The sequence below is a fragment of the Leopardus geoffroyi genome, chromosome D1 (genome assembly GCF_018350155.1).
Source record: "Leopardus geoffroyi isolate Oge1 chromosome D1, O.geoffroyi_Oge1_pat1.0, whole genome shotgun sequence".
In the NCBI taxonomy this organism is placed as follows: domain Eukaryota; kingdom Metazoa; phylum Chordata; class Mammalia; order Carnivora; family Felidae; genus Leopardus; species Leopardus geoffroyi.
In genome coordinates, this window is record NC_059329.1 from 6,591,001 (window position 1) to 6,618,586 (window position 27,586).

Below are 27,586 nucleotides of genomic sequence, written 5' to 3' on the forward strand. Positions count from 1 at the left end.
TCAGTGATCTGGAAAAGCTCTCTGCTAATTCTGGGGAAAAACTGAGAGGAAAAGAAAAAAAGAACCAACCAGTAAATGGTATTCTTTAAAAAACAAAAACCTGTGGCATTCCCATCTTTAAGTACTAAGTGGGCAGGTTGGGAAGGTCTTTCATTAGCAAAATTAATGAACAGAATCATACGAAGATATTCTGGAGAAAACATCTAGGTAGAAAAATGAGTAGCCTTAGTTCTTATTTGTTAAACACTAGAATACATGTGACCTACAGATTTTTATTGAAATAAAGTGTTAAAGATATGAGAAATCTTCAGGTATGCAAGAGCTTTGATATCTCCTCCAAAAATGACTAAATTTATTACCAGCACATAGGAAGAAGAATCAAAATGGTATTTATTTTTGAGGGAGACAGAGGACCTGAACCACGCTGGTTCTTGCTGCCTGGAGAGCCCAATGTGGGGCCTGGAACTCATAAACCGTGAGATTATGACCTGAGCTGAAGTTGGGACGCTTAACCCACTGAGCCACCCAGGCATCCCTAAAGTAGCTTTATTTATTTTTTAAAATAAGCTCTGTACCTGGCATGGGGCTTGAACTCATGATCCCAAGATTAAGAGTTGTGTACTCTACTCACTGAGGCAGCCAGGTGCCCCCAAATTAAATTTTTTTTAAGTTTAAAAGGACTGGCTGGGGAGAAAGGGAATGTAGGGGTAAAACAGGAGTTAAAAAAAAAAAAAAAAAAAAAAAATATATATATATATATATATATATATATATATATATATATATGCGCGCTAAATAAAGGCGAATGCCGTTAGAGTATAAACATGAGTTCTATATAATGAATCACCATAGAATATAAGAGCTGAAAAAATTAGAGGGTTGGCATGTATCACAAATTATGAGAAGGCAGAAAGTGTTAAAATAGGACTTTCTATATAAAGAAAGGACTATTCAAAACAAAGTTCTAGAGAACCTGAAGACAGACCAGAGAAGCCAGCAGACCCTACCTCTGATTTCTCACTTGAACCCACTGCACATTGCCGGCATCTTCCTAGAAGTAGCGTGTACGTTTGGTGTCCCACATTTTGCAGCTGCCACTCAAAGGTTGGGTACTTGCATCACTTGGCTTTGGGGGGCAACAGGGCCTGCACTCCTGGGTACTAGAGAATGGCAGCAAATAAGCCATTATTAATGGGTGCAGGAGCATCCCTACAGGCTCCAGTGCACAGGGAGGGGGGCAGAGAAGGCTATTGTTTGGTTTCTCTCTGAAAGGGCCCTAACCACCTGCCTTCCCAGCTGCTGCCTGACAGTGCAGCCTTCAGTCATGCCTGTGATCCTCCCTTCAGGACATTCAGGTATGGGTGTGCCCTCAGGTACTGCGAGCCAATGAGAATGGCAGCAGGACAGTCACAGAGTAAGAGAACAAAGAACTCTGGCCAGGCTAACAGATCTGGTTCATCTCCTACACAAGGTCACCATCAAGACTTGGAGGGGTTGTTGTATGTAATGTGTGGAAACCAAAGAAGAGAGTCCAGGAAAATGGAAAGAACAAGATAAAACTGAACTAGCCTTCATGAAACAGAGACCAGTGATTTACCTGATAGAGTTCAAAATAATAGTCATAAAGATCCTAACTGTGGTTAGAACAATATATAAACAAGGGCAGTATTGCAAAAAAGAGAAAGTATAAGAAAGTATCAAAGAGAAATCAGAGCTGAATACAGTAACTGAACTGAAAACTTCAGTTCAGCAGCAGACTTGACCCTGTGGAAGAAAGGATCACCAAAATCAGGACAATGAAACTCCTCTAATCAGGAGAGTAAACAGAATGAAGGTGACTTAAAGGACTTATGTGAAAATATCCAGGGGACAAATACATGCATTACCAGAGTCCCAGAAGATAGGGGCCAGGAGCTTATTCGAGGAAATAATGGTTGAAGTCCCTCATCTGGGGAAGTGACCAGAAATCCACATCCAGGGAGCCCACAGAGTTCCAAATAAGATGAATCCACAGAGCTCCACATCAAGACATACCATAATTAGTGAAAAGTTATAGCCAAGGAGAAAATCTTCGATGCAACAGAGAAAAATGATTTGTTACCTACAAGGGAAACTCCTTAAGACTATCAGTGCAGTTTTCAGCTAATTGCAGCCAGAAGAGACTGGCAGGATCTGTCCAAAGTGCTGAAAGAAAAACAATGCCAACCAGTACTTTACCCAGCAGAGTTGTCTTTGACATTTGAATGAGTTTTTCAGACAAGAGCTGAGAGTTCAACACCACTAGGCCACTGTTACAAGAAATGCTAAAGGGACATCTTCAACCTGAAACAAAAGTAAGCTAATTAGTAACAAGGAGACATTTGAAGGTTTAAGTGTCCCTGGTAAAGACAAATAGAGTGAAATTCAGAATACTCTAATGTAATGGTGATGGGTATGTCACTTGTAACTGTAGTAAGAAGGTTAAAAGGCAAAAGTATTAAAATAAGTATAACTACAAGTATTTTAGTGGTTGCATAAGGTAAAAATAGCGACATCAACACCACAGTGTACAAGTGTGGTTTTTGTATGCATTTGAAGTTAGTTGTTATAGCTTAAAGTGAACTATTACAAATGTCCTGGTGGCACCTGGGTGACTCAGTGGGTTGAACACCAATACTTGATTTTGGCTCAAGTCATGAACCCAGGGTTGAGGGATCAAGTCCTGATTTGGGTGGAGCCTTCTCTCTCTCTGGGGAGCCTGATGGCTCAGTTGGTTAAGCATCTGACTTGAGCTCAGGTCATAATCTTGAGGTTTATGAGTTCGAGTCCATATAGGGCTGCGCTGTCAGGGCAGAGCCTGCTTTGGATCCTGTGTCCCACCCTCCTCCTCTGCCCCTCCCCCACCTGTGCACACACGTGCTCTCTCTCTCAAAAATAAACAAAAAAAATTCTCTTTTCCCCCTCTGCCTCTCTCCCCTGATGGGGATTTATAAAAATTAAAAAAAGGATACTTAAATGCCTTATGTAAGCCTCATGGTAACTGCAAAACAAACACCTATAGCAGATACACAAAAGATAGAGTCAAAAATTTACCAAATCACAAAGGGAGAGAGAGGTGAAAAAGGAAACAAAGGGATTACACAACAGCCAGAGAACAATTAACAAAATGGCCATAGTAAATCCATACCTGTAAATAATACCTTTAAATACAAAGGAACTGAATTCTCCAATCAAAAGATACAGAGTAGCTGAATGGAGAAACAAAGACTGGACTATATGCTGCCTGCAAATGACATACTTCAGCTTCAAGGGCACAGACTGCAAGTGAAGTGTTGGAAGATGATATTCCATGTACGGAGGCTGAAAAAAGCACGGAAGCTATACTCACATTGGACAAATTAGACTAAGACATGGAGGAGGCAGGGGTCAAGCCAACAGGAGGTTAAACAGTTTCAAGTATTGATGCACCTGACACAGGGGCATGATATAATTAGGAAGGGACTTCAGGAACCTCTTTTCAATAATAGAAAGATTGTCCAGACATAAAATCAAAAAGGAAATACTGCACTTAACATGTTAGACCAGATGGACTTAGATATTTACAAAACATTCCATCTAACAGCAGAATCCACATTCTTCTCAAGTGCACATGGAACACTGTCTGGGATAGATCATGGGTCAGGCCAGAAAAGAAACTGTGGTAAGTTTAAGGTGATCGAAATACTATCCAGCATTTTTTCTAACATTGGTATAAAACTAGAAATCAATTACAAGAAGAAAAAGTGAAAAATTCGCAAATATGTGGAGATTAAAAACCATTAAACGGAATCAATGGGTCAAAGAAATCAAAAGAGAAATAAAAAAAAATATTGACACAGGGGCACCGGGCTGGGTCAGTCGCCAGAGCATGTAACTCTTGATGGTGGGGTTGGAAGTCTGAGTTTCATGTTTGGTGCAGATTACTCAAATGTAAAATTAGAAGAAAATGTTCACTGACACAACAAGTGAAAATGGAAATACAACATACCAGAACTTATGGGATGTAGCAAAAGCAGTTCTAATAGGGAGGTTCACAGTGACAAATGCTCACATTAGGAATCAAGAAAGATCTCAAACACACTACACCTCAAGGAGAAGAAAACAAAGCAACCTTTAAGTTAGTAGAAGGAAGGAAATAACAAATATCAGAGTGGAAATATATGAAATAGATGCAAAAATGACAACAGAAAAGACCAATAGAGCTAAGAGCTGTTTTTTGTTGTTTTTAAAGCAGAAACAGAAAAACCATTAGCTAGACTTACTAAGAGAACTTGCTTTGGCAGCAAATATACTAAAAATGGAATGAAAATAAGATAATTCAAATATATAAAAGTGTAAATGAAGGAGACATCACACAAATACAAAAGATAATAAGAGGCTACAATGGAATAATTGCCAACACACTGGAGGACTCAGAAGCAGATAAAGTGCTAGAAACACACAACCTACTAAGACTGAATCATGAAGAAACAGTATCTGAACAGATCAATTAACAGTAAGGACACTGATTCAGTAATCAAAAACCCCACATGGAAGTCCAGGACCAGACAGTTCCACTGCTTAATTCTATCAAGCATTTAAATAGAAGAAATCATTTTATGAGGACAGCACTACCCTGATAAACAAAACCACACAAGGACACTACAAGAAAGAAAATTACAGACTAATATCCTTCATGAACACAGGTGCCAAGAGCCTGAACGGCATATCAGCCAATCAAATTCTACAGCATACTAAGCAGATCACATATCACAATCAAATGAGATTTATTCCAGGGATGCAAGTGGATGATGGTTCAGTATCTGCAAATTCATGATACATCATTAACGAAATAAAGTGTAAAAATGATGTGATCATCTTTACAGATGAAGAAAAACCATCTGACAAAACAAAAAAATCTGATAATAACTCCCAACATACTGAATATAAGAAGAATATGCCTCAACTTAATAAAGATCATCTATGATAAGCCCACAGCTAATATACTTTCAATAATGGTTGAAAAGCTCAAGGTCTCATCTCCAAAACATGAACAAGACAAGGATGCCCACTTTCATCAATTTTATTCAATAGACTGGAAGTCCTAGCCAGAGAATTATGCAAAGAAAAGAAATAAAAAGCATGCAAGTCAGAAGGGAACTAAAACTGTCTCTATTTGTAGACAATATGACATACAGAACACACTAAAGACTATCAAAGTAACTGTTAAAACTAATAGACGGATTTGGTACAGTTGTAGGACATAAGATCAATATACAAAAGTCCACTACATTTTTTTTTTTTTTTTTTTTTTTTATTTAAAAAAAAATTTTTTTTTTCCAACGTTTATTTATTTTTGGGACAGAGAGAGACAGAGCATGAACGGGGGAGGGGCAGAGAGAGAGGGAGACACAGAATCGGAAACAGGCTCCAGGCTCTGAGCCATCAGCCCAGAGCCCGACACGGGGCTCGAACTCCCGGACCGCGAGATCGTGACCTGGCTGAAGTCGGACGCTCAACCGACTGCGCCACCCAGGCGCCCCTCCACTACATTTTTATACACTAAGTCTACTAACAGGGACATTAAGCAAACAATCCCATTTACAATTTTATCAAAAAGAATAAAGTATCTAGTAATACCTTTAACCAGGGAGGGGAAAGATCTGTACACTGATACTATTAAGACATTTACGAAAGAAACTAAAGAAGAAACAAACGGAAAGATATTCCACGTTGATGGACTTCAACAAAGAATCTGAAAATTTGTATGGAACTACAAGAGAGCCTGAATAGCCAAAGCAATCTTGAGAGAGAATATAGACAGAGGAATCACACTTCTTGAGTTCAAACAAAGTTACAGTAATCAAAACAGTATGGTACTGGCATAAAGCAGACACAAAGATGAATGGAATAGAGGAGTTAGAAGTAAAACATGCAACATGTGATCAATTAACTTATGACAAAGAGACAAGAATATAAAATGGGGAAAGGACGGTCTCTTCAATTAATGGTGTTGGAAAAATTGGGTAGCCACATGCAGGAGTGAAACAAGACGCTTTCCAACATACACAAAAATTACCCCAAAATGTAAATTAAAAGCTGAAATCTAAGATCTGAAACTGTAAAACTTCTAGAAGAATACACAGAAAGTGACCATCTTTCCTCCCAAGATTTTACTTAAATTCAAGTTTAGTTAACATACAGTGTAGTATTGGTTTCAGGAGAAGTTAGTGATTCATCACTTACATAGAACACCCAGTGCTCATCACAAGTGTCCTCCTTAATACCCATCACCCATTTAGCCCATCCCCCATCAACCTCATTGAAAGTGACCTTGGCAATGGTATTTTGAGTTTGAAACCAAAAGCAAAGGCAGCAAAAGCAAAAAAAAAAAAAAAAAAAAAAAAAAGGAAACAAATGGGCCTACATCAGACTAAAAAGCTTAGGCACAGCCAAGGAAACCAGCAAAAAGAAAAGACAACATATGGAATGGGACAGAATATTTAGCAACCATGTACCTGATAAGGAGTTAATGTTCAAAAAGAACTCCCATAAGTGAATAGCAAAAAACCAAGCCAACTAAAAAATGGACAGAGGATGTGAAGAGAGCTTTTTCCAAGGAAGACGTATAAATGAGCAGGGGGTACATGAAAAGGTGCTATCGGTAGTCACCTGGGAAATGAAAATCAAAACTACAATAACGTATCACGTCACACCTAGTAGAATGGCTATCACTGAAAAGACAAACACTGGTAAGGATGTGGAGAACAGAACCCCTGTGCACTGTTAATGAGAATGTAAACTGGTGCAGTCATTATGGAAAACAGTGTGGAGTTTTCTCAAAAATTAAAGACAAAAAATCAGAAAAAATAGGAGAAAAAATATTCCAAGGAAATGAAAACAGGACGTTGAAAAGGCATGATCCACAGTAGCTAAGATACGGAAACACCTAAGTGATAGTCAACAAATGAACATATAAAAACAGAGGTGGTAAATATATGCAATGGAATATTCAGCCACGACAAAGAGAAATTCCGCATATGCAACAACATGGATGGATCTTGAGGGCATTATACTTAGTGAAATAAGCCAGAGAAAGACAAATATTGCATGCTATCACTTATATGTGGAATTAAAAAAGTCGAACTCCTAGAAACAGAGTAGGAGAGGTGTTGCTAGGGGTTGGGGTAGGGGGAAGTGGTGGGTGGAACCAAGATTTTGTAAATGGGTATGTACAACATTTCAGTCTAATGTGAATATGCTTTCGGGATCTAATATATGACAACAGTGGATAATACTGTATAGTTGAAATGTTCTAAGAGCTCAAAGGTCACACACACCCAAAAAGATAAACATGGGAGGTGATGGATGTGGTTGATGGGAGGAATCCTTCCAAAATGTACTGTAGATCCACTCATGATGTACACTTTAAATATTTTAACAATTTTAATCATCAATTTTAACTCAATAAAGCTGAAAAAAAAAATGACAGTGATAGTTATGACAGTGACAGACTGCCCTAAGCAATATAGGAAAACAAATGAAGCGAAAACTATGGCCAAGGGGCGTCTGGGTGGCTCAGGTGGTTGAGAGTCCAACTTGATTTTGGCTTAGGGCATGATCTCATGGTTCATGAGTTCAAACTTCACGTTGGGCATCTCTACACTGACAGCATGGAGTCTGCTTGGGATTCTCTGTCTGGCCCCCTCAGAAACAAACATTAAAAAAAAAAAAAAAGAGTTAAAAAAAATAAAAAGAAAACCATGGCCAAGATAATTCTACGGGGAAAGTAAAGGTTTAGGAGAAAAGAGTCAAAAACAAAGGTAGATAGAATTTGATAGTACAAAATTAAAGATCAAACCTAAGCATATTTATAACGAGAATATTTGTTTTTTGGCATCCATGCAAGATTTACAGAAATATCAACTTATCTTCTTACCAGAATAATAAAAACAAATTTTTAGGCAAATAAAGCATGCTTATTCTAAATAATTAAGTTAACATATAAAAAATAACAAGAATAGGAAAGTACTTACCCTATCTTCCAAATCTTGATGTATTAAGTTGAAATCAGAACTAAATTCATAGCCTTAATTAAATGCTTGCATAGTTTTAAAAGGAAAAAAAAGCGAGATAACTCTTGATTCAATTTAAGAAGTAAAACATGCAGAAGAACTCTGAAGAAAATAGCAAACATTTAAGAATAAACTACAAATTAGCCAATCAGAACAGTATACAATTTTTAAATTTAAGAGGTGATTTTGTCAAAAAATTAATCTCTAAAAAGAATGGGTAAGATTTAGAGGAAAAATATGGTATTTAATTCAGACTAAAGCTCCAAGCCTGGTTATACCCATCAGCCTAGAAGAAATCTTGGGGAAATAAAATGAATTGCTTCTGCAAAAGCCTGCAGGCTTAGGTGATTCAGTTTCAAAGAATAATTATTTCCCATTCTCAATAATCTGTTGCAGAGTACAGAAATTTTAAAAAACAGCATTGGTAGCTAGTTGTGAAAGTGCTTATTATGTTCCATTGACCTAAATGCTCTAAATTGTCTTAAACATCACATTAATCCTAAAACAAGTACTATTTATTATTCCAATATTCAAATAAAGTGGAAAGACACAAAGTTTCAAATTCATTGAAAAACTGGCATAAGCTTGAAACCAATCTCATAAACATTAAAATGCTGACAAATCAAGTTATATTTAAAGAATCACTAAGATTGCAAAGTATACAATATTAGAATATAAAAACAAATTCATGGATTTAACAAAAATATTTTAATTGATGTTAGAACAGCACCTAATTAAGCTGAACAAATACTCCTGATGTAAATTCTTAAAACACTGCGAACAAAATCCAACACTGTATTGAACATTCTCTTTAAAATGAGGAATAAGACATGGAAGTCTACTTTGATCATTACCAGTTGTACTTGAAGGGCTAATCAGTGTGGTAAGAAGAAATGAAATTAGTTAATAATTATTTAGGGATGACACATCCTTGTTAAGTAAAAAGTAAGCATCAGGAAAGCCATGGCTCTCATAGAGCTCACTTTGTTAAGGGGCTCAAATATAAAATCTAAAACACAAAGATTTCCTACAGTAATCAAGCTGGTGTGTTACCGGCACATCTTTAAAATGTAGACCAATGGTACAAACTTCCAGTTATAAGTTAAGTCATGGAGATGAAAAGTACAGCATTGGGAATACAGTCAAGGACATTGCGATAATGTTCTACAGATGGTGACTACACTTATTGTAGTGAAGACCAAGTCATTGTTTGCATCAATGTTATATAACCTGAAAGACAACACTGTAGGTTAATGATATTTCAGTTAAGAAAAAAGAGGTCCAGAGGCAAACACACATACACAGTTTATCAGCTCCTGACAATGGGAACAGTATGACATATTTGGGAAAGGACAGTCTTTCTCAGTACTGGTGTTGGGTTAACTGGATATCCAGATGGAAAACCATTTCCAGATGGATGCTTAATGAAAACACAAAAGGCTGACCAATAAAACTGCTAGAAGAAAAACATGGTAAAATATTCAGACATTGGACATCCATGGACTTGTATCTAGAACACAGAAATGTACGCATCAGTAAGAAAAAGGCAGACAACTCTGTACAAAAGTGGTCAAAAGACATAAACAGAGGGGTGCCTGGGTGGCTTGGCCAGTTAGTGCAGTGCAGGGGCTCTGCACTGACAGCACAGAACCGGCCTGGGATTCTCTCTCTCTCTCTCTCTCTCTCTGCCCCCTCCTGCTCACTCTTTGTCTCAAAAAAAAAAAAAAAAAAAGACATGAACAGATACTTCACGAAAGGAAATAAACTATCCAAATGGCCAATAAGTGTTTGAAATGGTGTTCAATTGTCAGGAAGAACCAAAATAAAACTGCATTATGATGTCAATATACACCATCAAAATGGCTAAAATGAAAATACTGATTACTGACAATGATGTAAAACAAATGGAACTCTTTTTACAATGTTGATAGTGGCACGATTTAGCAAAACCACTCTGGGAAACTGAAAAATGTGAATAAGGCTGTATATGTGTAACCCTATGAGCCAGCAACCCTACTGCTGAGTATATAACCAAATGAGAAGTGTAATACATTCACCCCAAAAACGTACAAATATATTCAATTCTATTCATAATACCTCCAAACTGAAATGTTCAACTATAAAATGGATTAACTTAAAATACATAGCATCGAAGACGACATCTGAATTACATACGAGTGGATCTTGCAATATTGAGCAAAAGAACTTTTTATAAAAGACTATAATATTGCACGAATACATTCACACAGAGTTAAAAAAAAAAAAAAAAGCTCAAATTATGGTGTATATATAAACCAAGACAATTATTACCCTTGGGGTGAGCAGTCACTAGAGGAAGTATGAAGGGCCTCTAGGGTATTGGTAATGTTCTGGTCTTCATCTGGATGATTAAGTGGATGTGTGTACTTTTAGGAAACCCACTTTTGTATGTGAACTTAACAGCTGGTACACTCTGTTATTTTATGCTTCCATACAGATTTTACACTAACTAGAAAACAATAACCACTGAGAACGAGAGTTCTCTAAAACTAGCAACAACAAAATACTGTTTAGCAAGAAATTTATGAGGCTAGCGGCAACTACAAAGCTATAGATATATACTGTATTGCCCTTACCATTTGCCTCTTTCATTATCAGTTAACTTACAGGGTTAATGTACTTCAAATGAATATTCCAAAAGAATTAAAACATTAAAAAAAATGTTTTTAGTTTTGAGAGAGAGAGAACACTAACAGGGGAGGGGCAGAGAGAGAGGGAAAGAGAGAATCCCAAGCAGGCTCCACATTGTCAGCCCAGAGCCTGATAAGGGCCTGAACCCAAAAACCATGATATCGTGACCTGAGCTGAAACTGAGTTGGATACTTAACTGACTGAGCCACCCAGGCGCCCCCCACAAAAGAATTTTAATTCTAAATAAAACTAGTGATTCTAAACAGTTAACCAGGACACATGGCAGGAGTGAGTACTCGAAAAGAATAGTAGTTATAATGGACACAAAGCTATCATCATTTAATCAATGGCACAAAATCTATACACCACAGTATATAGCATACATACGTATAAATTTTTTTTCATGTTTATTTATTTTTCAGAGAAAGAGAGACAGAGTGTGAGCGGGGGAGGGTCAGAGAGAGAGGGAGACACAGAATGTGAAGCAGGCTCCAGGCTCTGAGCTGTCAGCACAGAGCCTGAGGCGAGGCTCGAACTCACAAACTGAGATCATGACCTGAGTTCAAGTTGGCCGCTGAACCGACTGAGCCACTCAGGCGCCCCTATGTATAACTTTTATTAAAGTTTATTATTTTTGAGATCGAGACAGAGACACGAGTGGTGGGGACAGGCAGAGAGAGAGGGAGACACAGAATCTGAAGGAGGCTGTGAACTGTCAGCACAGAGCCCACAGCAGGACTTGAACCCACGAGCCGTGAGATCGTGACCAGAGCCGAAGTCGGATGCTCAACTGACTGATCCACCAGGTGACCCTATATGTATAAATTTAATATAGGTTCGGCGTCTTTGGTCTTATACCTTTAAGGTTAGCTGGGTTTCATGATTCATAATATTCAGGATTTTTAAAAAGTAACATGATGTGTGTATCATACCCAGTTGAATCTCAAACAGCACACTAAGCACATTACTACTTTTCTAGTAAAACGTGAATATCCATACCAAATGAGATAAAGATTCATGTAGCCTCATGTCAAATCAGGTCAGGTTTTGCCATAAAATGATTTTGATGCTAAACTTAGGGGAAAAAATTGGTGTCAGAACCTTTTGGAGTTTAGAGCTGTGAGTAAGAGATTGTGGATCAGGACAGAGTAAGGGAGACATTATAAGCAGATGCATGTGAAGAGAGAAACCTTATTTTCATCAATTATAGAATCAAATGGTTAAATATTTAGGGAAAAATTAGACTTTGATCCTTACCTCAGACCAGATACTAAAAAAATTTTTATATGGGTTAGGAGCTAATACCTAATTTTAATAAATCAAGAAATAAAAGCCTAGAAACCAGTGATGATATTCTTCACTGTATCTCTGGTAAGGGAGAAACCGATGCTGTGGAAGAAATGACAAACTGAAAAAATTTTCTGCAAAAATTTGGGAAAAAATTTTGAGATCCTTAAAAAAAATGTGCACTCAGTTTTTAATTTGGTAATTCTGCTCTCTAAAATGTCTCCTAGGGGCGCCTGGGTGGCTCAGTCAGTTGAGTGTCTGACTTCGGCTCAGGTCATGATCTCACAGCTTATGAGTTCAAGCCCCACGTGGGGCTCTGGGCTGGCAGCTCAGAGCCTGGAGCCTGCTTTGGATTCTGCTTCAGATCCCTCTCTCTCTGCTTCTGATACACTCGCATTCTGTCTCCGTCTCTCTCAAAAATAAACAAACATTAAAAAATATTAAAAAATAAATAAATAAAATGTCTCTTAAGGAAGCAACTGATAACACAAACAAATAATAACTGGTTACAAATCTGTCAGTGCTATTTTTTTTTAAACTTTCTAAGCTTTTAAATCATTCATAAATTAAAATCATGACTCTTAATGGCTGTCATATAAATGTTTTTCTTTTTTCTGTTGGTAAAAACTGGAAAATGCTTGGTATTATTTGAAGTGAAAAACAGCATTAGGATGTTATATTTACAGTTTAAGTTCAGCTATACAGAGAAAATAATTTAGGAAAAAAGCATGCCAAATGTTAACCAGTGTTTATAAAAAGAAACAAGTCTATGAGGAGAAAAAGCCTAGGGGGCGCCTGGCTGGCCCAGTCGGCAGAGCATGTGACTCTGAATCAGGGGGTTGTGAGTTTAAGCCCCACGTTGGGCATGGAGCCTACCTAAAAAAAAGCAAAGAAAACAAAAAGGCTAATAATAAAGTGAAAACTTCATGCGGAATTTCAAGAAGCTGAGGCTATGGCTGAAAGATGGTGGCTTGAGAAATAATGAATGTAAAATACATAATAATATTGCATTTGAATTTACTCCTTATCAAAAATAAAATCTTATCCTCCCCTAAGAGTCATGACATCTAGCCTTTGGCTGAATGCTGATGGATGCTCTTCCCATGTACAACTTCAACATACTAAAAGGTTCTAATAATATCCGGGCTAAAATAGTCAAACACTTTAATTACAAGAATTCCCAGATTTAATACACGACTACATTAATCAGTAAGTAATGTCCACAATAAAGAGTAGATCCTTACGTGTACTTACAAAAGTAGGCATAAGTTGTTTATAGTATATACACTCTGATCAAAAACGTAGTCCCCGGGCACCTGACTGTTAAAATAGATTACCGAGTATACGCTACAACTAAGTCCAGGACTTTGGACTTTTAAGGTAAAATGGAGGTTATGGTTTTACTCTTGAACGTGAATGCAAGTTCCAAGTACAGGTCGTTTTTGGACTATATCTAATGGCTCCTGGCTGGTGACCTAACAATCTTGAACAAAGCAAACTTTATTTGTATGTGAATTCTTAGTACTTAGCAAATACTAATACATATTAATTGAATGAGAAGAAAATCTGTATTTTCCAACATTATGTGAACTTGTGAGAAAGTGGCTTGCAAAGGAATTTAATCAAAGTATCTAAATGAGAATGACTGCCAATATAAAGTAGTTCAAACTTTTGAAGTTACCGAAAATATTTATTCAAACCTAACTGTAGTACAGTATCACACTGAGTTAAATAAACATTAAGTGTATGATATGTAGTTCCTTATGAACAGACCACTGCCATATCATAACTCACAAGACAAATTTCTGCAGTAAGATTCAGCAATTATGACGTGATTTCCACACTGAGATAGAGAAGTAGGATGCATTTAGTTTTCTGAAGGCCCAGTATCAAAAAAAAGGCCGAGGAAAAGGACTCTTTAACAACATACACACCTGTAGAAAAAAATCCTGATATACTGATATTTAACCAAACAGAAAGCACTTAAGAGAATATACTTTAATCTAGGCACAATTGGTCACATATTAAAGATAATTTCTGTTCTCATAAAGATTTAAACGAATTTTTCAACTTAACTGATGCATGTGAGTCTAAAACAGAGAAGGCACCTCTTTCATTCTCCTTAAGGACTCTGTGACAGTAACTCTTCGTAACACCTTAGGGGGCACTATATCTAAGTATAGACACAGTTATGTAACAGCCCATTTTAGGAGAAACTACATTAAAATATAAAACTATGATTTTTCTTTTTTACATCTTAATGATGGACACAGCTTCCCAGACAATGGCCCTCCACACAAACTTTAACCCAGAACACAAGACTTAAATCAAATGTGCACTGGTCACTACTACGTAAGAAGTGCTATGGATTAGTGCAATTCTTCAAATCCCCAGTATGTGGGGGAAAAGGATATACATACCAAGAAGTCTCAACTACCCCATGAATAGACTTTGTATGGCTCAATAGTCTAAACATTTAAAGTTCTGTAAAAGATCTCAAAAGTTATAAACAAAAGATCAGAACACTCAAAAATGGTTTACAAAATTCTCTTTAAAACAAAGAGACCAGAACCATTAGAAGAAACAGTGAAAGTGTAAAACTTCAGGAATATAACCTTTACTGTAATAAGAAGGGTAATAAAGTATTCACTCTAGAAAAAATCCTAAATTGTTCATTTCTGGTCTCTCTACCACCAGATGAGGTTGTCATCACTTCTGTACTACTTTGTGGCTGTCTTCAAACATCTTGTAGGACAGTCACCAAAGGCAACTGTAAGGAAAAGCATCATTTTCCCCCCAAAAGTGAGAAACTAGTCCAGATGCATCAACCTCAGAGTTAGGGATCACAAGAAGTCAAAAAACACAATGTAAGAACACTAGGCTGATTTAACCTCTATTTCAACCAGATTCATACAATATTTACAGTACATAATTGTCACAGCTATACAGTTTTGCAGATTGGATTTACTTACATTTCTGCAAATGTTTTTTCCAAAATAAAAAATATACCAGGTAAATCTATTTACAAAGTAGGAAGCTGCTTCAGAAACAGCATGATTCAGGTATAAAGTGAAATTTCAGTACAAGGAAAGTGCAGGTCAGGTTCTGTCAGTATCTCATTCCCTACACTCAGAGTTTAAGGGATACGAGTTTTAAACAGCTACTGTTCTTTTAGGTTCAGAGTGTTTACTCATCATAATGCAATGATAACAAAAATTTGTCCACATCCATTCCAGCTGGAAATGAACTGGGTAGCTTCTTTTTCTGTTAAAAAAAAAAAAAAAAAAAAAAAAAAAAAAAAAGAAAAGAAAAAAAAAAAAAGAAAAAAGAAAGAAAAGAAAAGAAAAAAAAGAAAAAATAAACCTAAGTTAACATATTGAACTCAAACAAGGGCAAAAAACTTTCATTTACAACCTTCTATCAGGTTCTTCCTATACTACTACAATTCTGCCAAAACTTTTAGTTCACTGGAACTTGAGTTACACAGAGAAGCAGAAACACATTTTCTAAATCCAAAGTTACTAAATTATACCTCAGTGGTACTTTAACATTAGTTTAGGGCAAAAGACATTATACAAATCCAGAGCTGATGAATGCTGAGTAAGATAGAACACGCTTTCTATAAAGGTGGTCATTATTACCAAACCATAAACCTTAGAAAGCTTTACTGACTGTCAGTCACAGGTACCGTTCAAGTTCCCAACACTTAATGCACCCCACGTATTTTATCAACACTACACTCAGGGAAGACGTGTGGTAACCTCATATCAAGTGATGCAGCCGAGACTTGAGACTCGGGCGCCACGGGCTTCACCACAGCCACAGACCCAGTGAACAGAAGATGTGAGATTCCGACCCAGGCTGGCACGGCATCGAGGCCAACACTCTTCCCCTGACACCATACTTCCCGTAAGACATCCTGAACACCTTTCTTTCTATTCAGTTCACTCACTAAATGGCTAAAGAGGTTTAGGAAAAATGGGTTTCAGTTATCAATGCTCTCCCTGCGTTACCTTCCCACAGAGAACTACGGTCAAAGAAAAAACAGGTAAATGTAATTTTTCCTCTGCTCCAACACATTAGCATCTGTTAGAGCCAATGGAAGAGATGGCAGGACGTGCGGAATAAAAACAAGAAGGAAGAGCCGCAAAGTTGCTTTCTACTTGGTAATTCCACATGTGACAGTGGCTTCCCAATCTTTTATGCCTTACGGCATTCTCCCAAACACCTGGGTCCTACCGTGACAGAAACAAAAACCTCCTTTCCCCAAGGAAGACGTTTGGAGATAAACGCCTTAGCAACGGTTTTGCAAACGCTCCATTCCACCTAGACACACACTGAGTACCACACTGGCTGAGACACACCGCCATAAACACATTCTGTCAACCAAAACCCAGAGCTGTCTCGACCAGAACATGCAGTTAGGGAGCTCTGGCAAAAACGCGGAGATCTCTACTGTGAGCACCGAACGAAGGGCAAAGGTGTGGTTTTGAAATTAAGACTTTCAAACTTGCCTTAATTTTCTTCTTCTTCATCGGTAGTGACGAATTTGCAAGACTTTTATTGGAAGTACGGGAGGTTCGTTCGCGTTCATCTAATTCCTCAATCTTCCGCTTTTTGGTGGCGCTCCTCGAAGATGCTCTGAATTGTTGTTGTGTGTTGTCTTTCAGGGGAGTTGTCGAGGCGGTCCTGGAGATGGCAGCCCGGGACAGAATCATCAGCGTGTGGGCAGCCATGTTCACACTGTTCTCACTCCCTGTCTCGCTGGCAGGGCTGCAGGCAGGCAGGTCTGGGGTGACAGGAGGGACCATGACTTTGGCTGTGCTACTGTCTTCACCAAAACGCCTACTGGAGGGGACCTTGATCCCATCTCTAGGTTCTTCTTTATGTTTGTCCCCTGCCCCCAAGCCCGCTGTCCGGGGTACAGGGGAGTCAGAGCTATCGGGGAGCCTACTTACTGGGCTGTGCCACTGACCATCCTGCAGCATTTCTGAGCCAGGTTTGGTTAGTGGGTTAACCAAAGAAGCGGCACATTTAGTTTGTTCTTGCTTTGGATCCTTCCCAGCTGCACCTACCGAAATGACATTTTTACTACTTGAGGACGTGCCTTGTTTTTTGGTCAGTTCTTGCAGTGAAGTTACGGTTTTCTCATTCCGTATACCCCCATTCTGCTGCCCATTTGACAGTTTTGAAGTTTCGGGATTTTTCTGCCTTTCGACATCGCTGCATAATTCATTCTCCTTATTAGCTGTTGTTTTATGGAAAGATTCAAGTACAATTTCTGTCGGTGGGACTTTCTTTTCTGACTGAGTTTCTTTTGTGGTGCTATGTCGGCTATTGGGAGTTTCTGATTTAGATAAAATCTTAGGCAAAGGAGGTTTCTCTCGGTCTCTTTTGAGAGCATTATTAGAAGGGGCCTTGGAGGTGGAGGACACAGTGGGTGACTCGAGATGAGGAAGTGAAATGTCACTCCTTTCCTTGTTTTGGGACACCGCCTTATGGTTTGTGCCCTGTGTATTCGCCACAGAAGCAGTGCTATCAAAACAGAGCACACGTCTGTGGCTTTCAAATGGTTTGCTAGCTGGAACTACACTCTCTAATGAGAAGGGAACCGTGATTTCTTCCAATTTTTTCCCGAGATCGGTGGCCATATTCTTGTCAGACACTTCAGTTCTGTAAAGTAAATAAATAAAATTTAGCAACATAAAGAGATCCTTGTCAGACACGTCAGTTCCGCAAATCAATAATTAACTGCTTTTAGCAACACAAAGACATCTTTTATGTTTTTTATCTGAGCATTCAAAAACTCTAGGATGGAAACTACACGGATGCTCACCTTCGTGCATGACATCCAACTAAATGACTAGACGAATCCACCAAATTATTTACCTGCTTTCCTGGAATTATAAATGAAATAATTAGAAAAGAGAAACATTCCTGGGAGAAAGAGTACATTCCTCTGAAAGGAAACGGAACACATCACAGTATCACACGTCATGAGAAAAACTTAAATGACCGCTCATGTACCAATGAAGTACTCTCACACACTGGGTGTAAAAAGCAGCTCCTAATTTTATATAAAAGACAGTCGCTCATCCATTTTACAGAGGAAATACACACACGGAGCAAATGACTTGTTTCCAACTTCAGGCAAATATTATGAATCCAGTCTCTGGATTTATCGATTACAATGTTCAACATAGCACTTAAGGGTACTCCTTAGATTCAGAAAGTTAAAGAAAGCAATATATTAATGCCTATTTTGAAATTCTGCCCATTTCACTATCATATTTGCAAGCCTATGTCAGGCAGAGCACCAGCTCTGGAGTTTTAATAGCCATATTTTAATTTCCACGGACTTAGGAACTGATGCGGGGAGTAGCAAGATATGAAGCTAGAGAGAAAAGCAGAGATGAGCTCATAAAGGACCTTGTGCATTATGCAAAAGGTTTCTTTTTTTATATATATATATTTATTTTGAGAGACAGGGAGGGAGGGAGGGAATCTTTTTTTTTTTTTTTTTTTTTTGAGAGAGAGAGAATCTTAAGCAGGCTGTGCGCTGTCAGCACAGAGCCTGACATAGGACTCAAACTCACACACCATGAGATCATGACCTGAGCTGAAACCCGGAGTCGGACGCTCAACTCACTGAGCCACCCAGACGCCCCTGTGCAAAAGGTTTCATGGAGAATCCTTAAGAGTTTAAAATAGGGAAGATGCATAAATCGATTTATGTTTTAGGAAGTCATTCTGGCCGTAGTGTAGAAGATGGACTAGAGAAGAAAACTGCAAAGACAAATTCTACATACATGACTACAAATACTCCAGGTAAGAGATGAGAGAGGCGTCAGGAGACAGGGATGGGGATTCATAAAGACATGAAAGGTGAAGGAAGACTCAATGGTGACATCAACCAAGGAGAAAAAAGCAGGGAGAGGAGGAGGTCTTTGACAGGGAAGAGGTGAGAGGCCGAGACATGTCGAAGTTGAAGGTCTTGAGTTAGGCACGAAAGCAGGAGTGCACTAGTTGAGTGGTGGGTCCAAAAGCCACCAACAGTATCAAGTGCTAGAGGGAATAAGGTTAGAATGGAAACGACGCAAAACATATGACATTATCAGGAGGCCACTGATGATCTGCATTTAAACAGCTGTAGTGGAAACAGGAGAAAAGACAATAACATGGATGAAGAAAGAATGGGAGACGGAAGTGTTGGGGATAAACAAAGGGCTGGCAGGTGAGACAAACCCAAGGAACTGTACAGCCAGAGAGGGAAGGATCCAAACAAGAAAAATTTAAGACATACATAGGACACAAGATGCAGGCAGACTGCATTAACCTTAGGAAGAGTGAGATCATTATTCCTGTAAGAAAGAAAGGAAAGGGAAGAATGATTCTGGAAGAACAGGTACACACCAAATGGGAGTGATGTGAGAAAATGCAGTTTCCTACTGATGAGGTGGGAGAGAAGAGTGCTGGCCTGACAGGAAGAGGGTGGGGACTGAAGAGATGTGAGAAGAGCTGTGAAGTCAGAAAGAGCCTGAAGGGGGATGGGAAAGAGCGCCAGGAAGACATGTGGAGTGACCGCTAAGAGACCGTGAACAGCCCCACTTTGAATGCAATGCCGGAGAGCCCAGGTATAAAGGCAGGGATGGGTGCCGGGACAGACCCAGGGCGGACAGCAGCAAGAGGGACGGTAGAAGAATGTGTTGGCTGAGGCTGTACACCGTGCAGCCTGGATGGGGAAGGGAGTCTCCAGGAAGGAAATGGGAGGTTCATGCGAAGTGTGAAAGTTCAAGTAATGGGAACTCACACTGGCGGCCGAGGTTCTCCAGTACGTGGGGAAGAGGTACGGGAGAGGCTGACTGGCACACACATACAGACTTGGAGACAGAGGGGTCTAAGGATCACGCAGGTTAGGCTGCGGGCCAGGCTGACACCACAGGCATTCATCATCCATGAGGATGGGAAGTGTGAGAACTAGATGCAACCCCGAAATGAAGATCGGGTATTATTCTGTACAGTGTCTTCTGTGGAACACAAATCTTTAATTTTGGAGTAGTCAGTGCTATCAACTTTTTCCACTTATAATGATGGTTTTTTTTTTTCATTTTTTAAAGCAATCCTTTTATCCTTGTGCCATTAAGCCATTCTCTTACATTTCTTTTACTGTTTAATTGTTTTGCTTTACATTTTTAGGTCTTTCATCACCTTGGAGTTCACCTTTCACCTCTGTATATGGTATGAGGAAGGGATGTAAAGTTTTTCCTATAATGTATGTAATGGCCAATGAAATTAATTTATTAACCAATCTTTCCCCTTCTCTCTGACTTCTGATGCTACCTCCACCACATACAAATTCCCTTAAGAACATGGTCTCTTTCCGAACTCTATTTTGTTCCATTTGCCTTTTTTGTTTTTATTACTAAAAAAAAAACTTCAAGCAAAGGTTGGACAATCACCTGTTGGGAGTGAGACAAGTATTCAAAAAGAAAATACTGTGGCATTGCTGCAAACAAATGCATATAGAGAACATAAAACTGACGTTAATGAACTTAAAAATGTACCTGTACAAGGCTTGTTTCTCAGTCCCTGAGTCTTCTGGGACTTTGGAGGGATGGGGAATTGAGGGATACTTCTACTGCACACAGGTGCCGCCAAAGGCATATGAAGGACCTAGAAGAGAAGCAGCCGTTAACTACACTATGTTCGAGAAGCATCACGGTGCCATTTTCAATTCAAAAATCTTACCTGCTGAGGAGGAGCAGGAAAGGTATTTCCATTCTGTCCAACCACAGATACAGGGATCATCCCCACCATTCCTTGGAGTACAGGTTGGACAGGAGAGGCAATTATGATGGCAGATCCTTAAAAAAAAGAAAAAAAAATCTCAGTAAGCTTCTCATAAACAAGAGACTCCAAAGTAATTATTAATTTAAAATAAATTGTATAAAATTGTATCTCTTTCCCTTAGAATCTACCCTCCTTAAAAAAATTTAGGAACAGCAAGGCTACAAATTAAGAAAAAGGCAACCTGAATTATTAATCTTATGGCCCTTTCGGCCAGAACTGCCATCTTCCAGTAATTCACGCAAATGACCAACACAAAGGGAAAGAGGGGAAGTACCCACTATATATTCTCTAGGCCTTTCAGAAAATACGGAGTTGTTCTTTGGACACATTCATGCAAATCTACAAGAAAGGCGATGTTGCGGACATCAAGCGAATGGGCACTGTTCAAAAGGGAATGCCCCACAACTGTTAACAGGGCAAAACTGAACAGTCTATAATGGTACCTGGCACGCTGTTGGCACTGTTAAGAGTAAGTTAAGGTCAAGATTCTCACCCAGAAATAATGTACATATCGAGCATATTAAGCACTCAAGGAGCCGAGATAGCTTCTTGAAGTGTGTGAAGGAAAACGAATAGATAAAGCAGGAAGCCAAAGAGAAAGGTCCTTGGGTTCAACTGCAGCACCAGCCTGCCCCACCCAGAGAAACACACTTTGTGAGAACCAAGGGAAAGGAGCCTGAGCTGCCAGAGTCCATTGCCTATGAGTTCATGGTGTGATAACTGTAAAAAAATAAAAGACCTCAGGCCTGTAACACATACGTACACACACAAATATACAAAGCAATCTTACAGCATTTGGTCAAGGTAAGTATCACGAGTAATGCATTAGACTTCACAGCCAGGAGATCACATTATAGTTATATGTTGACTGACTGGCTAGAATAGTGAAATGGATTAGAAAATTGATGGTGAAGGCTTCAAGTTTCAATCTTATACCAGAAAATTAGGGTCTCAACTGAATGTTTACGGCTCAAGACTCACTCAGAACTCCAACCTATAACCTCTAATGGTACTTGTCAAAAAGAGTCCAGGGAAGTGTACAAACCGTCAAAACTATGGGGGGAAATTACAATGGCTATATGCTCCCTAGAAATCAACAATATAGTCTGTGGCTATCCTCATATATCCCTGTCGCACAAGTGAAACTTTTCCTTAGAGTCACTAACAGTTCCTGGCAGGTGGATCTCACTTTCACAAACACCCACTTCAGTCTCTCAAATACCTACTTACACTTAAGAATTCCCTTCCTTGGGACGCCTGGGGCTTAGTCTGTTAAGCATCCGACTCTTGATTTTGGCTCAGGTCATGTTGTCACAGCTTGTGGGATTGAGCTCCGTTGTCGGACTCTGTGCTGACATCATGGAACTCACTTGGGATTCTGTCTCTCTGCCCCTCCCCTGCTCTCTCACTCTCAAAATAAATGCATGAACCTTCCAAAAAAAAAAAAAAAAGAATTCCCCTCCTTTACTCCAACTACTACTTCATTTCTCTGAGCTTCAGCTCAAGTCCCACGTTCTCTAATTCTGACCCCTCTTTTATGTTATTTTAAACAGCACTTCAAGCAGATCCATCATGCTTGCTAGTTGATTGTTCACATTTAGTCACATTTTATTATATGCCTATAATATAAAAAAAAAAAAAGGGAAAGGAGTTTGGGAACCAATATATAAGGAAAGGTACATGAATGATGTATCATCAGCTCCATCTCCAAGAATCACTGAAACCAGTGAATTCTGTAACTTAAAAAAAAAAACAACTTTATTTATCTGGGGGGGTGCAGATAGAGAGAGGGAGAGAGAGAATCCCAAACAGGCTCCGCAGTGGCAGTGCAGAATCTGACGTGGGGCTCGAAACCCACAAATCATGAGATCATGGCCTAAGCCAAAGTCGAGAGTCGGACGCTCAATTGACTGAACCACCCAGGCTCTCCATGAATTCCTTAACTTACCACTAGATTTAAAAAAAGGTTTGGGTGAATGAATTAGGGAGAGAAAACAAGGGCATCAACACAAATTTCAGTCTTTTCTCACACTATACATCCATGATTTATCACCTGCTAGTCAATAACTGCACACATGCAAGAGAAATGAGATACCATTCCAGAGACGTGAACTTCAACATGTTCTTGAAGTTACCTTGTGAAAAGCTGGGTGACACGGTTTGATTGACAGCAAATACGCTGTTTGACCTTGGCGGTGTCTGTAACTGAGGCGGCGGGGGCTGAGCAGTCCCAGGTACGGAATTTCCAGGCAACACCATCACATTAGACTGACTGACAGTGGTTCCTAAGGCTGTTGGATCAGTCACGCATGTAGCTATCAGAATGTTATTTGAATTTCCGAAAGTTGTGCTTGTAGCTGGCATCAACTGTATGTATCCACCATCCTTGGAGACGCACGGTGGGGCACTGGCTGAAAAAGGAACGCTGCCTTCACTCTGAGCATTCACTGTGGAGTCTTCGGGTTTGAGGGCCAAGAGGCTCTGTTCCACCGATGCTGAATCCCCCGTTCTTTCCGCAGATGTGAGAGCACCTGCGGCTTCTTCTGAAGACAGGCACTTAACCAATTCTCCATTTTTGGCAGGGGACTTAGTGGGAGAGGACAGTATTATAGTCGGCAGGTTCTCCCCACTGATACTAGAAACAGCACTGTTCAGTTCAGTATCTGAGGAAACAAATGGATCGTCACTAATGATAATTTTGAGAGAGACAATATTTGCTGCATCCACGTCTGCCGAGCTGTCAACACCAGGTCTGTCACTGGTATTCTGGGACTCAGGGTGAGAACCTCCCACTGAAGAACACACAGATTCTGACAGAACAGCACGTTTATCTTCTACAGGATCACCTTCTGGAGCAATCAATGCAACTTCCCCACAGTTACCATTCTCACTTAAAGTGAGAAAAATACTATCTCCATCTTCTTTTAAAGATGAAGGCTCTTGCGAATCGCCAGCAACTTTCTCAGACCTTGAGGGCTGAGTTTCATGTTCTTCTGCGTGATTTAACTCAAGAGATGATGAACCATCAGGCGGCTGTTTAACCGAAGATGTTGTATCTTCCAGACAAATGTCTACTTGTTCGGATATATTTAAACTTGAACTTTCAACCGATACAGGTAATATCTTGCTTTGAAGTGGAGAATTATCATGGCAATCCACGTGTTGCTGTGATGTGACCGGCAATTCGTTGTGAATCTCAGTTTCACTCTGCAGAATCTCTTTAGGGTCTGGTGACTTAGAACCAGGGAGGTTAGTTTTAAGTCTTCCTGTGTTGTTAGAGCTTTCACAAAACTGACTTGTTTTAGATGTCTTTCCAGTTAATGGAATATTTTGGGATAAAAGCTGAGAACTCTTCCCAGAGAGAACGAAGTTTTCACTGTTAGTTTCCCCCCCGAGGGAAACAAATGACGTTACTGGTATACCAGACTGATCAGGCTGTAATGGAGAATCACGTGGCGCATCCGGCAAGAGAGAACTCTTTCCGACCTCCATTGCCATGGCGGTTTCAGTGGACATCTGATGGGTGTATAATTCGGCACAACGCTGATTACATTCGGCATCAGAATTTACTCTTTGGTTAAAGTCATTCAAATGAGGCACAGATTCAAAGGAAATATCGAGGTTACACTTCTGTTCATTAGGTACACCCGTTTTAAATGCCTTTTTCTGGACACTAGAGCCTATCTGAGGAAAGTGTTCCTGTGCTTCTGGTCTAAGCTCATCATGGCTGCTGCCATTCTTCAAGGCATTGGATGTGTCTTCATTTTGATAGGATGTACAAAATGGGGGCTGCCCAGACTGATCACCTGCAAAATAGGATGGAAGAGGCAGAGAGTATGCGTTGCTTTCTGAGGGAGTCACGTTTACTGTAAAACCTGTTTTGTCAAGGAAGTAACGCATCTCGGACATAACGGAAAGGGCAAGTCTGAAAAACCGTATCTCACATTTTCTGAGTATCAAAAAATTCACAGGCACTTTTTTTTCTTTTTTTTTTAATTACTGATGCCTTTCTGAGTAACTGCCAGATTGTTTTTCAAACCTCTTGGAGAACAAATGACACGATGAAGGAAAAAGTATATAGGTTTCAGAACATCCAATGTTTATCAGTATGTAAAACTGGCCCCACACATGCAGCTGTTTTCACAATAGCTGGCTTTTCAACTTCTACCATTTCTATCAACCTTACTTTATCTGATATATTTTTCACGGTGAAATGGGCCAAGTACACTGTGCATCATCAGCATTTGATGTTACTGTCTACTGTGTGCAACATTCAACGTTCAGTAGAAACATAGGAATATGACCTAAAATGTTTTAATATCCAGAATTCAAGACTATCACTACAGTATATAATTTCCTCTAAGCAAGTAAGATATAGATCTTGAGCACTCAGTTGCACTTGCTTATTACCAGGCTAAATGATTAATACCACACACCAACATTACATAGCAGAGATTTGGACTTGTAACACACAAAAAACTGTTAAATGTTATACAGACTTTTGTCAAACTGGTCAATTCTATTAATGCTAAATTGCACAGGTCAACAATTATGAAAGAATGAGTACTAAAAATTCTCCTTTTAATCAAATTATTAAAAGGCTTGGGATTTTTTCTTTAATGAAAAGAAAAAAACTTATTCTTACCAGATTGTTCTGATTCAAAAGAACCTTTAACTGCTAGATTAGTTTCATCTGCTAACACTACACTGGGATTGGTGTCCAGATGTGGACTGCAAATGCCTTGGGATATCTGTTTATTATTCTTTGATTTACCTGTTAGAAAGGGAACAGGGAAATAACTGGTTAAATGATCAAAATAAAAAAAAGCATCAGTTAATACAACTTAACGGTGATCCATCAAATGTTTAACTTTATGTCTTTTGGATATAGCCTTGTATATCATGGACAAAACCAAAGATTTTTTTTTTTTTTTTAATTTTTTTTTTCAACATTTATTTTTGGGACAGAGAGAGACAGAGCATGAACGGGGGAGGGGCAGAGAGAGAGAGGGAGACACAGAATCGGAAACAGGCTCCAGGCTCTGAGCCATCAGCCCAGAGCCCGACGCGGGGCTCGAACTCACGGACCGCGAGATCGTGACCTGGCTGAAGTCGGACGCTTAACCGACTGCGCCACCCAGGCGCCCCAAAACCAAAGATTTTTGTAACATACTGGTAGTTCTTAAGCTTTAGCCTACATCAGAATCATCTGGAGAGTCCAAGAATTTGCATTTTTAACGTGTTCTCAGATAATGCTGATAATGCTGGTCTGGAGACTAACTCTGAGAATACTGCATGAGACCATAAAATTGAGGGCAATAGCCAATTTCTTGCATTCCTTTTGTACTACCCAATTGCGTTTAATATAATGTATGTGTTAACCTCAACATATTTGTGCTGACTGGCAAAAATGCCCACACAAAAAACAAAATACAAAATGTTTTCCATTTTTTTTTTTAACGTTTATTTATTTTTGAGACAGGGAGAGACAGAGCATGAACAGGGGAGGGTCAGAGAGAGAGGGAGACACAGAATCTGAAACAGGCTCCAGGCTCTGAGCTGTCAGCACAGAGCCCAACGCGGGGCTTGAACTCACGGACCACGAGATCGTGACCTGGCTGAAGTCGGACGCTTAACCGACTGAGCCACCCAGGCGCCCATTTGCCATTTTTATAGCTAAAGTTTAAGGAAAAAACCCACCCTCCCCCACTCCCAGACCCTTCACAGCCATAGATTTGCTTTGAAGAAAATAGGATATTTTTCCAGATGCTCTGGGAATTTTGCTTCAGTCTGGTTAAGGTGCCCAAGAAATGGAAACTTTTTTCTTCTAACTGCCTTGAAAGAAATGGTCTACTTACCATAGTCAAAGAGATCAAAAAGTGCCTGAAATGCCGGATCTGATTCTGTTTGCTCCAGTATGTCCTGGATAGCCTCCTCAGACATATGGATTTCACTCTGCAAAAAAAAGAGTGATCCTAACTCAATTAGTATAGTTTAATACCAGCAAAATAATCACAGGACATCTGATAGCTCTCAACTTCTATGTATAATTATTTCCCTCCAGGAAAATTTCTTGATTATGACACTAGGCTCATGTGAAATAAATTAAAACAAGACTAGAAAGCAGAAAATGAATGCTCCCTCATTCAACTTCCTAAAGTTAACTGTCTTGGTGCATATATTCCCAAACATTAAACATAAGTAAAATCACACTATAAATGTTCCTTTTTAAAAACCTGACATCCAGCACTGAGTAAGTGCACAGCATAATGTCTTCACCTACATATGGTGTGAGATAATGACCACAGTAAGTTTGGTTAATATCTATCATCTTATACAGATATAACAACAGGGAAAGTTTTCTGAGAACTCTTAGGACTTACTCTCTTAACAATTTTCAAATATGCCACACAGCGGTGTTAACGACTCATCATGCTGTACATTACCCCACAGTGCTGACCGCCTTCATCCAACTGCCCCACTCTCAAAGCCCTGCCTCTGGTAACCACAAATCTCATCTATTTTCCTATTAGTTTGGCCTCCTCCTGTATAAAATCTCACACTTTTTATCTACCCGTTTTGGCCTCTTAATATTAAATGCTTTCCTTAAGTGTCAGACAATCCTTGCACGTCCATTCACATTTGAGTAGCATGCCAAAAGCTACCTGCAAACTCTGTGCTAAGGGAGGGAGCTTGTCAATTACCAG

The 27,586-nt window shown here is 39.3% G+C and overlaps 1 protein-coding gene across 1 annotated transcript in view; it reads right to left on the reverse strand.

Annotated features, from left to right (window-relative positions):
• Positions 1 to 13,698: 13,698 nt before the first annotated feature.
• Positions 13,699 to 27,586, reverse strand: part of LOC123600608 (protein NPAT) — a 52,945-nt gene continuing 39,057 nt past the window's right edge. Inside the window, exons 11-18 of the mRNA XM_045482695.1 lie at positions 26,738 to 26,834; positions 25,525 to 25,653; positions 23,015 to 24,685; positions 20,778 to 20,893; positions 20,594 to 20,702; positions 17,866 to 17,926; positions 16,544 to 17,702; positions 13,699 to 15,293 (exon numbers count right to left, since the gene is read on the reverse strand). Coding sequence (XP_045338651.1) covers positions 15,216 to 15,293; positions 16,544 to 17,702; positions 17,866 to 17,926; positions 20,594 to 20,702; positions 20,778 to 20,893; positions 23,015 to 24,685; positions 25,525 to 25,653; positions 26,738 to 26,834 — 3,420 coding nt within the window. The 3' untranslated portion in view covers positions 13,699 to 15,215. The remainder of the gene's footprint in view (positions 15,294 to 16,543; positions 17,703 to 17,865; positions 17,927 to 20,593; positions 20,703 to 20,777; positions 20,894 to 23,014; positions 24,686 to 25,524; positions 25,654 to 26,737; positions 26,835 to 27,586) is intronic.